General features: G+C 37.2%; 1 protein-coding gene across 3 annotated transcripts in view; it reads left to right on the top strand.

Annotated features, from left to right (window-relative positions):
- Positions 1-15,864, top strand: part of xrcc4 (X-ray repair complementing defective repair in Chinese hamster cells 4) — a 30,106-nt gene extending 14,242 nt beyond the window's left edge. For all 3 annotated transcript variants that reach the window (XM_027139451.2, XM_047804625.1, XM_047804624.1), the window contains exons 5-8: positions 843-992; positions 5,620-5,756; positions 11,159-11,297; positions 15,617-15,864. In XM_027139451.2, the coding sequence (XP_026995252.1) occupies positions 843-992; positions 5,620-5,756; positions 11,159-11,297; positions 15,617-15,719 (529 nt within the window). In that variant the 3' untranslated portion in view covers positions 15,720-15,864. The remainder of the gene's footprint in view (positions 1-842; positions 993-5,619; positions 5,757-11,158; positions 11,298-15,616) is intronic.
- Positions 15,865-17,794: the final 1,930 nt, after the last annotated feature.

Below are 17,794 nucleotides of genomic sequence, written 5' to 3'. Positions count from 1 at the left end.
TTACAAGCAATGGACATGCAGCCAAATATTAAGTGCTATTTAATGTCATCTGCTATCGTCAGTACCACATATCAGAAAATGAAAGCTGTAAATCTGATTCAACATCTTATATTAATCTTTTAGTTTCAAACCCAAATGATTCATATAAAAGAGAAATAAATATCTTATTATCAGTGTGTGTGCATGCATACATTATGCATACATGCATAACATTATGACCAGTGATGGATGAAGTGAATAATACTGATTATCTCTTCATTACGGCACCTATTTGAGTTTGATCAGGGCCAAATTTTGATAGCTGGCTCAGAGCATCTCCAAATCTGCAGGTTTTGTGGGATGTTCCTGGTCAGTGATCAGTCCAAGGAAGGTACAGTGGTGAACCGGCGACAGGGCTATGGGCAGCCAAGGCACATTGATACATGCGTGAAGCAAAGACTGTCCCGTGTGATCTGATCCAACAGATGAGCTACTGTAGCTCAAATTGCTGAAGATGTTAAATGCCGGTTGTGATGGAAAGGTGTCAGAATACACAGTGCATCGCAGTTTGTTGAGTATGGGGCTGCGCAGCCGCAGACCAGTCAGGGTCCCTGTCCTAATATTGTGTTGGTCCCCACACATTTATACCAATTGTATATACCTATTGTATTATACCTATTACTAAAAACATTAGGATGCATTCTAGATGTTCTGTTTTTAAATATGCATAAATAAGATTTATTTAATTTAATTTTACATCTTGGGCTCTAATGATTAGATGTTTGTTTGTTTGTTTATTTATTTATATATTTATTTTATTGTTCATATAAACTTGACTGTCACTGACATTTTTGTTTCTGTAGAATGGAGAGATATATCAAAGAAAAGGAGACTTTGGAGAGCGAGCTGTACAACCGCTTTGTTCTGATCCTTAATGGGAAGAAGGACAAGATTCGCACTTTACAGGAAAGGATAAAACAGCTAGAGAACACTATACAAGATAAAAAGCACAGGTAAAGAAAACTACTGGATGACCTATTTTATACAATTCTTGTGTATCCACTTATAGATTACAGTGGATATTGTCTAGACAACCCTGTTAAAATTGCAATGGTTTTTGTGATGTGAAAAAGAGAAGATAAATCCTTTCAAAAACTTTTAATCCTTTATTGTGAAAGTGAAAAACAACTAGAATCATTTTAGAATTTCAGAAGCTTTAAAGGTTTTGCACCAAAATGAAAGTCTTGGGTGGGGTGTTTTTTGGTATTGCCAAATATTTGGTATACAGGTTTTTGTATTGCCACCATCCCCTGTATCCCAGACATGAAGTATTTGGTAGATTGTCACATGTAGAGCAACCAGAACTTGCCAAAATCCATATTTTTCCACATGTTGATTATTGTCTTTACAGTGATCCATGGTATATTTAATGTTACAATTTTTAGGTAACTCTTGGGTAGCTTTTCCAGTTGGATATTTCCAAAAGATATCAAAATGATCATATAGGAACAGCTGTGCTTTTATTTGTGTTTAACCACAATCACAGTCTCTTTAATTGATAGAATGTATATATTTTTATATATGATAGAATGTATATATTTTTACGTGACGTGACCATAACACCCGTGGAGCAGTTCCCCTCATTGTGCTGAGTGTTTTGATATGTCACATGTCCATGTTGTGCAGATTTTCGATTTCGCTTGTTTTGAGGGCGGGGCTACACGTGACGTCACGTGACGTGACCAGAATACCCGTGGGGCAGTTCCCCTCATTGTGCTGAGTGTTTTGATATGTCACATGTCCATATTGTGCAAATTTTTGATTTCGCTTGCTTTGGGGGTGGGGCTACACGTGACGAAAATTCTGTCAAGACTCCGAAATAAAAACTTCGTCCGGAGTAAGGTCCTAAAGAACCTGTCCGAGTACGGTGTAAATTGCTCGAAAACTTGCCGCGTTATAAACCTCAAAAGTTTATAATGGAAGTCTATGGGAAATAAGGCCACTTTGAGCTTCCGTACCGGGAATGCCGGAATTCCGACCGCTTAGAAAAATAGAAGCAACAAACTTCAGACCAGGGTCTACGACAAATCCGAATTTGGTGCATGTGGCTCGAACTCCCTAGGCCGCATTTTTTTGAATAAATTTTTGTCTAATAATAATAATAATAATAATAATAATAATAATAATAATAATAAGCTTACAACAGAAATCAGAATGTTGGCTTCTACAAAGCCAACATAATAATAATAATAATAATAACAATAATAATAATAATAATAATCTTATAACGGAAATCAGAATGTTGGCTTCTACAAAGCCAACATAATAATAAATAATAATAATAATAATAATAATAATAATAATAATAAGATTGTAACAGAAATCAGTATGTTGGCTTTTACAAAGCCAACATAATAATAATAAGCTTATAACAGAAATCAGAATGTTGGCTTCTACAAAGCCAACATAATAATAATAATAATAATATTAAATATAGCTGCAAGCAGCGATGACGGGCCCTCGCACGTTTTTTTATCGCTATACGGTGCCTCCCAGAAAACAATGCACGGTGGGCAAGTGCATGAAGTGGGTAAATATCAGTGGACTATTTTATGTTGTTACTGACCCATTTGGGGACTGTAGGTAAATGAAACCCCACATTTTAGAAAAATGGGGGCGCTATTGAGCCACTTAAGAGACACACCTTTGTTTGACCTTTTTGTCCACACATAACAGCCGACAAATTTGATGCATGTGTCAAATTTCAAGTTAATCTAAGCACGCCAAAAACCTTAAATATGCCTGAAATAAAAGTAAACTTTGACACGATGCCATGGCAACAGTGTTTGAGATAAAAAAAAAACGTTCGCAATTTCGCATTAGATTCCTAGGAATCCTCTAGGAGGAGTATTTTAAAAGTTCATTGCATGCAAGTGTGAAAAAATCCACTTTCTGTTGCCTGTTGGTGGCGCTATGTCCGAGATTCACAATAAGCACATCGATGCAATCGGAATCCTTGGCCGAACATACACACCGCGTGTCATCCCAATAAGACATTTTTTGCTTTAGATATTAGATATTTCCTGTTTCTCTGAATTCGCCATAACTTAGTCGCCTCGCCATGGCAGCACCGTTCAAGATATCAAAAATCCCTTCACAATTTAGCAAGTGCAATGTCTCGGCATCATGTTGACCACTTTTGATGTCAATCGCATGAATTCCCTAGGAGGAGTATTTAAAAGTTCACCACATGCAACTGTTGTGACTTACACACTTCCTGGTGCCTGTTGGTGGCGCTATGACCGAGATTCACAATGGGCACATCGAAGCAATCAGAATCCTTGGCCGAACATACACACCGCGTGTCATCCCAATAAGACATTTTTTGCTTTAGATATTAGGTATTTCCTGTTTCTCTGAATTCGCCATAACTTAGTCGCCTCGCCATGGCAGCACCGTTCGAGATATGAATAACCCCTTTGGAATTTAGCAAGTGCAATTACTCGGCATCATGTTCACCTCGTTTGATGTCAATCGCCTGAATTCCCTAGGAGGACTACTTAAAAGTTCATCGCATGCAATTATGAAATAATCCAAAATGGGCGACTTCCTGTTGGGCGGAGCTCAAAGTTTAGAGCGCGAAAGTTGTTCGGGTCGATGACATCTATATGCGTACCAACTCTCGTACATGTGCGTACATAATTGCCTGATCTATGCACAGATGTTTGTTTTTTCATTACAGGGGGCGCTACAGAGCCCCCCTGCCACGCCCATATTCCAGTCTTTGCCCAAGCCTAGCGTCATACGACTCTGACGTGTGTGCCAAATTTCAAGAGTTTTCGAGCATGTTAAGGGACCCCAATTGGCCAATGTGTGCAAAAAAAAAATAAAAATAAATAATAATAATAAAAAACCAGAGCAAAAACAATAGGGCTTCGCACCATCGGGCCCCAATAAGCTTACAACGGAAATCAGAATGTTGGCTTCTACAAAGCCAACATCATAATAATAATAATAATAATAATAATAATAATAATAATAATAATGACCTGTATGAAGGCTTTCCTTTCATGCTAATCAAAATACTGATAATTTAGTTTGACGCCATTGTAGCGATTTTGGCTCGCGAAGCAAGGTAAATGTTTATAAGTAATTATATGTTATAGTGACTCCTAAATATTTTAACCTAAGTTGAAATTAACGGTAATGGAATTAACGTTACATTTATTTGGTCTGTTCGTCCGCCGAACAGGCCATGTAACCTTTATTAATTCTATGAAGGAGGTATCTTCCCGGCCAAGGAAGGTTCACTCCCCTTTTACTTTACACCGTAATTTGAATTAAATTAACTTAATAGAGCATGTAGTTCAGACCAGATGTTGCAGGTACCATAAGTTTGTGAGCGATACTCCGAGACAATCACTTGTGGCACAAAAATATGGCATTGTAGCGTCTGTAGCACCCTAAATTTCAACATCTACTCCTCAATTAACCGATGAGCAACCCAGTTTTACACACACACCTGGCTCCAGAATGTCTGGAACCTACACAAAGACCAGATAACCCCATGCGGCCCTAAACAACTCATAGGAGCGGTAAACCAGAACACACACACACACACACACACACACACACACACACACACTCACACAATGAGACATTCCTTTTACTAATAAAACCCGAAGATAAGGTACTCTAAGGTTCTCAGGTTATCTCATTCTTCTTTTAAGGCTTGCCTGACTTGGGGGATCTTTGGGGAAATGGCCAATGCTATGGCCTTAGATTTTGGAGGTAAAAACTCCCTTTGTTTCAGGTGTCTGTGGGCATGGTTTAGCTATCAAACTTTTAGATGAGTTTTACACTACAAGTTTTATCCAAGGTGTATTAAGACGGTATGGTGCTTTTCGTGCTCAAATAAAATACACCATCGTTTGAAAAATGAGTAACCGATAATTTTGTGGTCATTTGGATACTAAACAACGGCATGGGGTTATCTGGTCTTTGTGTAGTCTCCAGTCATTCTGGAGCCAGTTGTGTGTGTAAAAATGGGTCGCTCATCGGTTGATTGAAGATTAGATGCCGAAGTTTAGGGTGCCTTGGACATGAAATCTAAATGACCTGTACCAGACGCTACACCATATATGTTCTAATTTCCTAGTTGATTGTTTTAACATTTGTGTGTTGTCATTGTACCAGGGTGCAAGTTTTTTCTCTCTAATTAGTTTATATTTAAGTAGAGCTACAATATCTAGGTGTAGCGAAACACTGACTCTAAATAGTCAGTCACCTGACCAAGTTCTGTGGGGTCAGATGGTGATCCAATCATGTATGATAATTCTGGGAGACTGTTGGTAAATATCTCTGCAGTAGCAGATGTAAATGTACGTTGAATGTATAGCATCCTGCAAAAAAAGGGCATATACATTTACTAATACTAGCATTTTGCTAATTTATTTATATAAGTATTTTACAAAATGTTCAGGGGTCTGTGTTCTACTTTAATATTGTGTCTGACCCAGCTCTATAAAGTACATTTAGAGTATTTCACCAACACTCTTATCCATAGAGATTTTGAGAAATACACTGTAGTCTCAATTTAAATGGTGCACTAATGTACACTTTCTATGATGCACCTCCCAGCTGGAAGAAAGGGGATGCCGGTCATGGAGAAAAAGAGCATGTAGATGAGAAACTTGAAAACAGTGACTATGGAAACACCACAGATGAGGAAGAGAATGGGGATCCAAAAACTCAGAATCTGAAACCAAGCAATCAAGGTTGAGTAGCATTACATTATATCAGTATTATATGAGTATATTACATTACATTGCAGTTTATCCTCAGTGTAGGATTAAAAAAACTATACACACCCATATTAAAATGGCAGGTTTTTGTTGTGTAAAAAAATTAAATCAAGATAAATCCTGTCAGAGCCTATGTTTATGTGAAATCGTAACCAATATATTAAAGTGAAAAACACAAAGAACCATTTTACAGGAAAAACACTAAAGATAAAGAGGAATTTTGCCCTTCAGCATGACAATGTTCCAAAGCACACCCACAAATAAAAAAGATAATAATAATTGCTTCACCAAAAAAGATCAAGGTTTCGAATGGCCCAGCCAGCGTACAGTTCTAAATCCAGTCACAAATTTGTGGGGTGACCTTAAGAGGGCCTTGACAGGACATGTCCTGAGTTGACATGCTTTTGGGGGGGAAGAATGGCAAAATATTGATAAGTCAAGATGTGTCAAACTGATCGACTTTTACCCAAATAAGATTGAATGCTGTAACAAAATCGAAAAGTGCTTAAACTAAGTTTTATATTTATATATACATGTGTGTGTGTGTGTGTATATGTGTGTGTGTGTGTGTGTGTGTGTGTGTATATATATATATATATATATATATATATATATATATATATATATATATATATATAATATGTGTTTATATATATATACATATATATATATATATAGTGTGTGTGTGTGTGTGTGTGTGTGTGTGTGTGTGTGTGTGTATATATATATATATATATATATATATATGTATATTTATGTATATTTATATGTATATATATATATATATATATATATATATATATACACACACAGTGATGCCTCGAGATACGAGTTTAATTCGTTCCGTGACATTGCTCGTATCTCAAAACAATTTTCCCCGTTTAAATGAATTCAAATCCCATTAATCCGTTCCAGCTCGCAAAATTCCACTCCAGTTGTTTTGTTTGTGTTTTGAATATGAAAAATGTACAGTACCTATATTTGTAAATGACAAATATTGTATAAAAACATACAGTAATAAAAGAGAAAGTGTAATAAACTGGTTTTACTTTACGGAAGATGTGCACGGAGGTTGAGGGAGGAGTAAACAGGCAGAGGAGTTAGGAGGAATTTTGTCTCGTATTCGTATTCACACTTTCGCTTTCGTTCACTTACTCGCTACTGTACACTCTTAATGCTACTTTACACTTCAATGGAACTTAACTAAACTTCACTAAAATGAACGAACTTAAATCAAGCATCGCATTAGTTCTGGCACCCCACATCGTCAAGCGTACATCAGCTGTTAATCAGCTGTCCACAACGCTCACCAATCTGGTTACGACATCCACATTACCCGACAATTTAAATTCCCATTCACAGAGCCACTCTAGCGCTTCGCTGCTGCCGTGATCTAAACTCCCTCCTCCAACCCCGACTCCACCATGCCGGAACTCGCGTTCCTTGTACCAGTTTACGTCATAAATCTCCACATATTTTTCTCTCTCTCTCCCCCTCTCTCTCTAATTATCTATTTATTTATTTATCCATTCATTCATTTATTACTTTCCAAAAACACGTAAGCAAGCATATCTAATACTACGCATGATTAGTGGTTCTGTTATACGGGAGGTCTATTTTATTTTCTAGTCGCTGCTCCCCACGCTCTGACTGGACCAGAACAGAACCATACCGCGAACACTAACTGTTTGCATATCGTCTAATAAATTAATAAAATAATAAATTGACAAAGTGGTCCTGACAGAACTGAAATTCTCTTAACTGAACTTAATTGCTACAATTTCTGTTTTCTTTACATTAATTTTGCTTAATTTTCTTCATCGCTTTTCTCTTCACTTGTTTTTGCCTTTTTTGTCACTCTTTCCTCACTACGATCTGCCGGTCGTTTTGATAAAAACCTGTCCGGTCCACATATCGGATGCGGTTTAGTTGCACAAATTAAAATTTTTAACGGATCCGATGCTCAAAATGGATCCGAAAATTATTGATCCGCAGATGGTCGGCACCTCACGTAGCCCCTTTGCGACTCTCCATAGGAAATGAATGACTTCCGTTTTATCGACCGTCGTTTGTCGTGTGCAGTGGAAAGGCGGCTTTAACCGAGTGAGACGCTGGAAGCTGAGGCGGGGGAAACAGAGCACACGTGGTTGTTGGGGATCTTTGTTTCGGCGGCGGCAGTTCAGATGCTCGTATCTCAAACATTTTCTCGTATGTCAATGCACTTGTATCTTGAGGCATCACTGTATGTCTGTATATATTTGTATGTATATACAAATATATACAGACATACAGTGATGCCTGTATATATTTGTATGTATATACAGTGTGTGTGTGTGTGTGTGTGTGTGTGTGTGTGTGTGTGTATATACATACACACCCCTGTTTAAGATGTGGTCGTGGAATTCTAAAAATTCTCCTTTTTTTAAACAACATAGAACCCAAATTCAAAAAAGAGAAAAATCCACCCTTTCATTTAAGTACATTACTTTGGTGGTAAAAAAAAAAAATCACACATTTAGAAAAAAACAACTTGAAATCATGTGTCCCACAATTATTGGCACCCCTGATGTTAATACTTTGTACAACCCCCTTTTTGCCAACAAGACAGCACTTAATCTTCTCCTATAACATTTCACAAGATTGGAGAACACAGAGATTCCTCTGATCTTTGACCATTCTTCTTTGCACAATCTTTCTAGATCATCCAGTGTCCTGGGTCCTCTCTTATGCACTCTCTTCTTTAGCTCGCCCCACAGATTTTCGATTGGGTTGAGGTCTGGGGACTGAGATGGCCATGGGAGGACCTTGAGTTTGTGACTGCTGAACCATTTTTGTGTAGATTTTGCCACATGTTTTGGACCATTATCCTGCTGAAAGGCCCAATGGTAACCCATCTTCAGCTTTCTGGCAGAGGCCATCAGGTTTTTATTTAAAATGTCCTGGTAGTTCAAAGCGTTCATAATGCCATGCACCCTAACAAGGTTCCCAGGGCCATTGGAAGAGAAACAGGCCCACAGCATCACAGATCCTCCACCATACTTCACGGTAGGCATGAGGTGCTTTTCGGCATAGTCATCTTTTGTTTTACGCCAGACCCACTTAGTGTTTGTTGCCAAAAAGCTCAATCTTAGTCTCATCTGACCAAAGCACACGATCCCAGTCGAAGTCCCAGTACCGTTGCTCCAGACGTTTACATTTGTGAGTGTTAGTGAGAAAAGGCTTTTTCCTTGCATGTACAGTAGAGAGCTTCTGATGGTTGTTATGGAGACTTTGTGACCCCGGCACACATCTGCCTTTCTTGAATGGTGTGTTCTCTTGTCTTTGCCATGTTGACAAATGGGTAAGAGAATTAGGCCTCTAATTCTATTCACATCATATTTATATCCCAGGGAAACAGGAAGTCATGAATTACTAATTAAAAGTTCCTACATACCCTGAACAACTTTAGCAACTATAAAAAAAAAAAAAACCTTAAAAAATCAATTACATTTTTCAGAGGAATTGTTAGGGGTGCCAATAATTGTGGAACAGGTGATTTTATAATATATAAAATCACTATAATAATAGTTAGGGGTGCCAATAATTGTGGAACAGGTGATATATATATTATTGGCACCCCTAACTATATATTTTGCAAAAAAAAAGAATATTTGACCTCTTAACACATCATCTTAAATGGGGGTGCCAATAATTGTGGAGGGATATATATTCCACTTGCCAGTGTGACACCAGAATCCACCAGCATTCTTTAGCCTTTAACATTTCTACTGATTCTGACATGCCCATAAATGAGCCTTCCACAAACAGTTGCCACAAAGTTGGAAGCACACAAATGTAAAGAATTATAGAGGTTTCATTTTAGTTACAGTATTTTCCGCACCATAAGGCGCACCGGATTATAAGGCGCAGTCTCAATTACGGAGTCTATTTCTGTACTTAACCCATACATAAGGCGCACCGTATTATAAGGCGCATGCTAAAACATACGGCCTACAAAAAAAGGTAACAGAAGCAAAACATTGAGTTTAGTTTTCTATTTAACAATACACAAACATTATTTTTTAATCAATCTTCTCCCACAAATCCATCAAAGTCCTCATCTACTGTGTTTTCTTAACTTGGCGCAGTTCATTGTCTTGCTTCCTCCACTTCCGAACCATAGATTCATTGATGTTGAATTCTTTCGCAACTGCTCTATTCCCTTTTACAACTGGGTAACTGATAGCCTGTAGTTTGAATTGTGCCTCGTAAGCACCTGATTTTTATTTGCGGATGGCAAACCAACTTAAGGTGCGTTTACTGACACCTACTGGACTGGATTGTGGAGCACATGATGGTTAGGAAGAAACAAATGTCGTTTTGTAACATACCGGCAGTTATACCTACCGGAGGCGTGGCAAAGGTAAGCATATGTACCGTACGTATTACGTAATGTTCTCTGATTGGTTTATCGCTGCCAGCGTACGTAGTGTATGTACAGTATTACGTCCCTGTGTCAGCGGGAAAAGGTCGGACAGTCAATCAAGCGGAGCGCTTACCAAAGTCGCACAACAACATTTTTACAGATTTTTGGAATTCGGTGCGCACACAATTATTAGACGCAAGGCCAATTTTTGAGAAAATTTAATAAATATTTTTAAATATTTAGGTGTGCCTTATAGTGCGGAAAATACTGTATTTGTTTTGGCGCAATCGCGATATCAAGCCTGTGCGATTATATGACGCAAAATGCTGCGATTTTATGAAATAAATAATGCATGTGTGGACATGACAACCCATTCTCTCCGAAAGCTGTTTGCCTATTTCATACACTACACCGCTATCCGCTAATAAAAAAAAAAAAGACCAAAAAAAAAAGTTTCAGTTTAGGCAGTGGCACGTGTGGCGTGTATGGTCATGTCGTGACTTTTTCCGGTCTGCAGCACGGAACGGGTGAAGATGGATGCTGAGCAGACGGACACTATACTGGTGGCCAGAAAAAATTCTACCTCTGTTATATGTAGTGGTAATTTCGTCAGAGGAGACGAGTCGAAATATGTTCAACAACCTTTATTCATGACTAAGACGAGACGATGAAGAGACAGTTACGATGAAGAGACAGGTCTCATACGCCTGTGGCTGCAACACGAAACTGCTTAACAATTGTATTGCTTCCGCTAAAGAAAATTGTGCGCTCCGTCTATACAGTTAGAATCCTGTGTGTCCATTCCAACGCTCTGTTTTTCATGGCAACGGTGTGTTATAGTTAGCAGCAGGGGTCAGCGGGGGGTCAGTTCCCTATGTGGAGCTTGCACTACTAACTACTAGGTAATTATGAAAAAAAAAGAAGCTTAATAAATTTATATTTCACACATGCTTGATTCTTCTATTCAAAGTCCTATCAAACAGCCCCATGGATGACAGTCTAAATGACATTGCGGATGTGGCCCCAAGTAGAAAAAGGCGTCAACGAGGCATTCAGCCCTCAAAATCTCAGGCAAAAAGACCAGCTCTGGGACAGAGACAGACCTTAAGGTAATATCCTCACTTTTTTAACCTAGAATATAAAATGCACTTCTGATTGTCATACATAAAACTTTTAGCTTTGCTGGTTTTTTTTAAGAATATATTTTAAAAGCATGCAAAAGTATCCTTCCAATTTGGGTAGTGCTAATTAGACTGTAAATAAAAGGTTTGTTTACAGATTACAATAATTTCTTGGGTAATTTTTTTTTTTCACATTTCCAAATCCCAGACTTAACTAAATATGAGCTCCCTTTCTAACCTAGACATTAAACAAGTTAGCAGTCATAGATTTGCAGCTATTTGTAGTGTTGTCAGTCAGATATCAATCATAACAAAGAAAACCCTTATGTAATATAATTATGTACATGAAATATCTGCTCTGATTAGACATACCTGTTTTTATAAGTTGTAAAGGTTTAGCATTTATTGTTTTTAAGTCTTTATCTAAGATTTGTTAAAGTAGAAAATCTTAACTCTCTTTTCTTAACGCTCTTGTGAGCTCAGGAACACAGCAGTCAGGGTAAGATTGTGCGTGAACTTTATTGATGGTTTCGATATAACACATTTTTTATCAAAAGGAAAAAATGGCCACTTGGATCAATGAGTTTGGTTTGCTTTCCAGTTGCTCTGTATTTTATATCTGCAAGATAACACACACACAAGTCAACTCATTGTTCTAGAAAGAGAAAGGCAGACAGCTCATTAATAGAAAAAGGGGAATGTGTGCCATGTTAATGAGCTCCTCTCAAATGTTGTGGAGAATGCCTTTTTTCTCCTTTTAATTTGGCTACAAAGGAATCCCTGGTCATGCCCTGAGAATTGCTTTGGACTGTTCCAATTGAAGATTGTTCACTTTTGAAAACAAACTTTTCCTAAGTTTCACTCATTGTTTGGTTGAAAGCTTCACTTTTATTTAAAATTCTTTCATAACACAAAGTACTGTATAATTGTGCCTTATAACATACGGTTGTGGATGGGTAATAACTTAACCAGAAGTTACCCAGGATAAGATGAATTTTGAATCTAGACTCTTTATGCCACCTACAGTATTGTTCAAAATAATAGCAGTACAATGTGACTACCCGGAATAATCCAGGTTTTTAGTATATTTTTTATTGCTGTGTGGCAAACATGCTGTGTGGCAAACCAGTAGGTACAGTAGATTCTCAGAAAACAAGACCCAGCATTCATGATATGCATGCTCGTAAGGTTGTACAATTGGGCAATTGAAAGCGGTGTGTTCATAAAAATATCGATGTCTGCCATTGACTGTACAAACTCTAAACTGTTTTTTGTACAAACGTTTTTGTTTATAGGATTTAGCACTCCTGTGAACCACTAAACTAATATTTAGTTGTATGACCACAGTTTTTTAAAACTGTTTCACATCTGTGTGGCATTGAGTCAACCAACGTGTGGCACCTCTCAGCTGTTATTCCACTCCATGATTCTTTAACGACATTCCACAATTCATTTACATTTCTTGGTTTTGCTTCAGAAACAGCATTTTTGATATCACCCCACAAGTTCTCGATTGGATTAAGGATTGGGGATTGGGGTGGCCACTCCATAACATTAATTTTGTTGGTTTGGAACCAAACTTTGCTCGTTTACTAGTGTGTTTGGGGTCATTGTCTTGAAACAACCATTTCAAGGGCATGTCCTCTTCAGCATAAGGCAACATGACCTCTTCAAGTATTTTGACATATGCAAACTGATCCATGATGCCTGGTATGCGATAAATAGGCCACCATAGTAGGAGAAACATGCCCATATCATGATGCTTGCACCACCATGCTTCACTGTCTTCACTGTGTACTGTGGCTTGAATTCGGAGATTGGGGGTCATCTCACAAACTGTCTGTGTCCCTTGGACCCAAAAAGAACAATTTTACTCATCAGTCCACAAAATGTTCCTCCATTTCTCTTTAGGCCAGTTGTGTTCTTTGGCTAATTGTAACCTCTTCTGCACATGCCTTTTTTTAACAGAGGGACTTTGCGGGCGATTCTTGAAAATAGTTTAGCTTCACGCAGACGTCTTCTAACTGTCACAGTACTTACAGGTAACTCCAGATTGTCTTTGCTCATCCTGGAGCTGATTATTGGCTGAGCGTTTGGCATTCTGGTTATTCTTTGATCCATTTTGATGGTTGTCTTCCATTTTCTTTCACGTCTCTCTGGTTTTGCTCTCCATTTTAAGGCATTGGAGATCATTTTACCTGAACAGCCTATAATTTTTTGCACCTCTTTATAGGTTTTCCCCTCTCCAATCAACTTTTTAATCAAAGTACGCTGTTCTTTTGAACAATGTCTTGAACGTTTTCATCAGGCTTTTAAATGCATGTTCAACAAGTGCTGGCTTCATCCTTAAATAGGGGCCACCTGATTTCACACCTGTTTTTTCACAAAATTGCTGACCTCAGTGATTGAATGCCACACTGCTATTTTTTTGAACACACCCCTTTCAACTAATTGCCCAATTGCACAGCCTTACGAATCATATCATGAATGCTGGGTCTTGTTTGTTTTCTGAGAATCTACTGCACCTATTGGTAACTTGTTTGCCATGAAGCAATAAAAAATAAAAAAGCAACTTCACAGAAATAACAAATATAGATTTAGATTCCTAATGAACAAAGTAGTCACATACAGTTTTTTTTTTAAAAAAGGCCTTGCTGATCCATTTTGTCAACATCAGCCATCTTTCCAAGTCAAGAACAAAGGAGGTAGATATTTATTGTTGAAGTCTACAAGCAAGAAAGACCAATAGGAATGTAAATTCTAAGGTAATGTTTGCCTGAAGATGCAAAGAATTAGTAACACTTAAGTGAACCTAAAGGCCAGATTAGACTTGAACATTCTTCAGGCAGATGAACGTATATATATGCCTCTCGCATATTCTGAGTTCCTAGTTTGATCATCTCTTCTTATGAGCGACTTTGTCAATCCTGACGTCTTGGTTGGAGTCTTGTCACCCGGTGGGCACCCTGCTGGGGAACATTCTTCTTTGTAGGCAGGAGGGTAATGAACCCTCTACCCAGTTTTATTAATCATTTCCAACATCACATGGCTTTCAAAACCAGAGAATAACACTATTTTCTGTACCACCAGGCTACAAAATATAGGGCTTCTAACTTTTTATCCTAATTTTGACTGTCCTTGCCATGGAGGCTTTGTCAGTGGCCATTAAGTTAATTGCACTTTCTGGCATCTGCAGAGGAACACTGGAACATTGGCTGCATCTTCATGGTGATGATCTACCACTCAGATCAATCTATTCACTAGTGCTGACTTTGCTTGAGGAGTTTAGTCAAATTTCTAAATTAAATAATAAATCTACACAAAAACACAATTATGCTATTTGATGACGCTGCCATCACTTATCTAGTAGCAAATCTGCCTTAGAATTTTCAGATATCTGGGTGTCTGTGTGACTAAAAATTATACATACCCATTTCAGACTTCATTTTATTTCACAAGATTTCTACAGCTGTTTCCACCATGTTGCAGATAGGATCAATTGTAGAAAAATATGTATGCCTTTCCTAATTTATGTTTGGCTCTTCCAATATATTCTTATCTTCCAAACAGATTTTCTTCCAAAAATCTTTCTTCCACAGCCTTGAAAAATTTAATTCCTTATTTATTTGGAACAAGAATATTACCAGAACCCATAAATTAGTTTTGCAGAAAACAAAACAAATGAGATGAAAAACCAATGTTTTCTTTTCAACTTTTCTTTGTATTCTTCTTTTTTTCATATGTAAACAGTGGGGAGTGCTCAGTCCTTTTCCATTAAGTACATGTTGGCTCAACCGTGTGTGTGTGTGTGTGTGTGTGTGTGTGTGTGTATAAAGATTATTTAGAAAGATTGTATAAATAAAGAAAAAAAATACTTATATTTAGATTTTAAGTAGAAAGTCAAAAGGTGTGTGTAAATTTAAAGTGGGTATATGTACTGGAAAAGAATTCGCTGTCCACTTTAGGCAGGAATGCAGCTATCTGTTCATCAAATCATGTGGCAGTAGCACAGTGAAAAATATAATAAAAACTAATGATTGTGCACAGAATTGTGCACAGAATTGTGCACAGAATTGTGATAAAGTGGAGAGAAACACACAGTGTAAGAGAGTGTTGAGCAGTACAGAACCATGTGCTGAAAATTGAAGGAAAAATTTAGTTGTAAAAATAAAGATTCTACAAGTTGTCCAAAACCTCTGTGTCACAGTATTAATTGTAGAATTAATTATTATTAATTAATAATTAATAAGAATTAAGGCAAATGTTAAAATTAGTATTGTGACTGTACTTATTAATTCTAATTATAGGAATGATGTGCTTGAAGAAACCAATGCAGAAGTGAGTAAAGTTCCATTTCAACAGCCTACACAAGGAAGTCCAGATCCCGATGACCTGTTTGATGACATCTAATTTCCTTCATGTTTCTGAGACATTATTTAAAAATCAATTTGTAGATTAAAGCAGGACATTTACATATATGGCCTAGATGTGAAACATCTGATGACATTTTAGCATTCCTATTTGACATAAACAAAATAAAGGTGTGTTGTATGTATGCTTTTGTCTATTTTTCAAATATTCAATATATTTTGAGTGCTCCGTTCCTTGTTACAGAATGAGAATACAAACACTCAAATTTCTTGATGGAATTGTATAAGAATGTGCAGGAGGTCTGTTATTATACGCATTCTCCTGCTTATTTCAAATGAATAGGGTTTGTTATGTCAAAACTCGCATTTGCATACCAGCAACAAAGTCCTTTCTTAAGCATACAAAGCCTGAATGTATCTACACATGAAGCAAACCAGAAGTATGGGAAGAAGCTCAGCTATAGTTTTAGACAGAAACAAAACTTAATTCCAACACCAAGCATGGCAATTATTCAGTTTTCTCTTACTCTTAAGAATAATTCAAATACATCTTGTAGTTTTTGATATATACTTATTTTATATTGAGCTTTCAATTTTCAAGCAATATGCTCAAAAATAGCCCTTGGGTTGTTTAGCATATTGTTCAAATGTTTAGCATTTTGGTTTGAACAGTAGCAATACCTGCAAAGACTCCTCAGACAGAACCTGAGCAAAAGATGGCTGTGTTGTGATCAGTTTTAATGTGCATGTGTGAATGTTATATCAGGGTGCTAGGGTGCAAGGTCACTAATTATTTTACTGTAAAAGGAGCTACATATAAAATGTAGCGGAATGTAAACTCTGAATATTTAGTCACCTGATCAGGGGCCAGATGGTGATAGGTGGTATTACATGGAATCTATTACTTTGTAACGGATTTAGGAGAGCTAATTGTTGCGAGTTGTCAGTGGAGCCTGTTACAAAAAGATCGCGTTCTGAAATGTGGGAACACTTTCATTTGATTTTGCCCAATAAGGTGGATATATATGGTTTTGTTGTGAAGCCTATATTTGTAACTTAAATCTCATTCATCATTGGGCAATTATACGATTCAATGTAACATTTCATGTTGTATATTTTGTCATATATATATTTATTGGATAGTAGTAATAAGTGAAAAGGAATGCAAGAAAAGCCTTTTGTGCACCGATTAATAGCATGATCTTTTTTTAAATGGTTCACACTTTATACTTTTGAGACAAGGTCTATCCTTAATCAGTTTTTAGATCCAATGTTTGATTTGCTCCCAGCAGCTGGTCTATAATAATAATAATAATAATAATAATAATAATACATCATCCATGTTGAGGCATTTTCGTGCAAAGCATGACAGAGCCAGGTCCTCTGGCCAAGATGTAGCCAACAGCCAAGGTTAACCCTTGTGCAGACCTGGGGTCTATTTGACTCATCTGGAAAGTTTAATGTGTCATAACCTGGGTTTTCTTCCGCATATTTACCTGAAATTTATCAGGATTGTTCCAAATTATGAACTTTGCAAGTAAAATTAATTTTGTTCTATGTGTTCCTAAAAAACACACATTCCTCCTCAAGTCCTCCCGAGTCATTTTGACTCTGCCACATGTAGTGGGGCAATAGCTCTTTTGTCCTTTTCAGCGCAATGAACATACATACAGACACAAAAATGCACACATAAAATGTCCACACACACACACATGCACACACAAACACACACACAAATTGGGCATTGCATTTCATTAGGCCTCCAGGAAATAAAAGGCTACACATTTGTAAATATTTCACACTTTTGATATGCCTTTGCCTAACAGAGGGCAGAATATGATATACCGAAATGATGCTACACTCACACACACAATTACACACCCACACACATACACACACACAAGCATTGGGAATTGCAATTCATCAGGCCTCCAAAAAAACAAAAGCTACTCATTTGTAAATATTTCACACTTTTCACATATTTCCAGCTGGGGACAATATCTTCTTCTACCAACAAGCTTTACACACACAAACACACACACACACACACACACACAAATATGTTGTGTTTTCATATTCAAATCATATTTGTTTCCTCTCTCTTATTTATGAATT

The sequence above is a fragment of the Tachysurus fulvidraco genome, chromosome 20, assembly GCF_022655615.1.
Source record: "Tachysurus fulvidraco isolate hzauxx_2018 chromosome 20, HZAU_PFXX_2.0, whole genome shotgun sequence".
In the NCBI taxonomy this organism is placed as follows: domain Eukaryota; kingdom Metazoa; phylum Chordata; class Actinopteri; order Siluriformes; family Bagridae; genus Tachysurus; species Tachysurus fulvidraco.
This window is presented reverse-complemented; position numbering and strand designations above follow the sequence as displayed.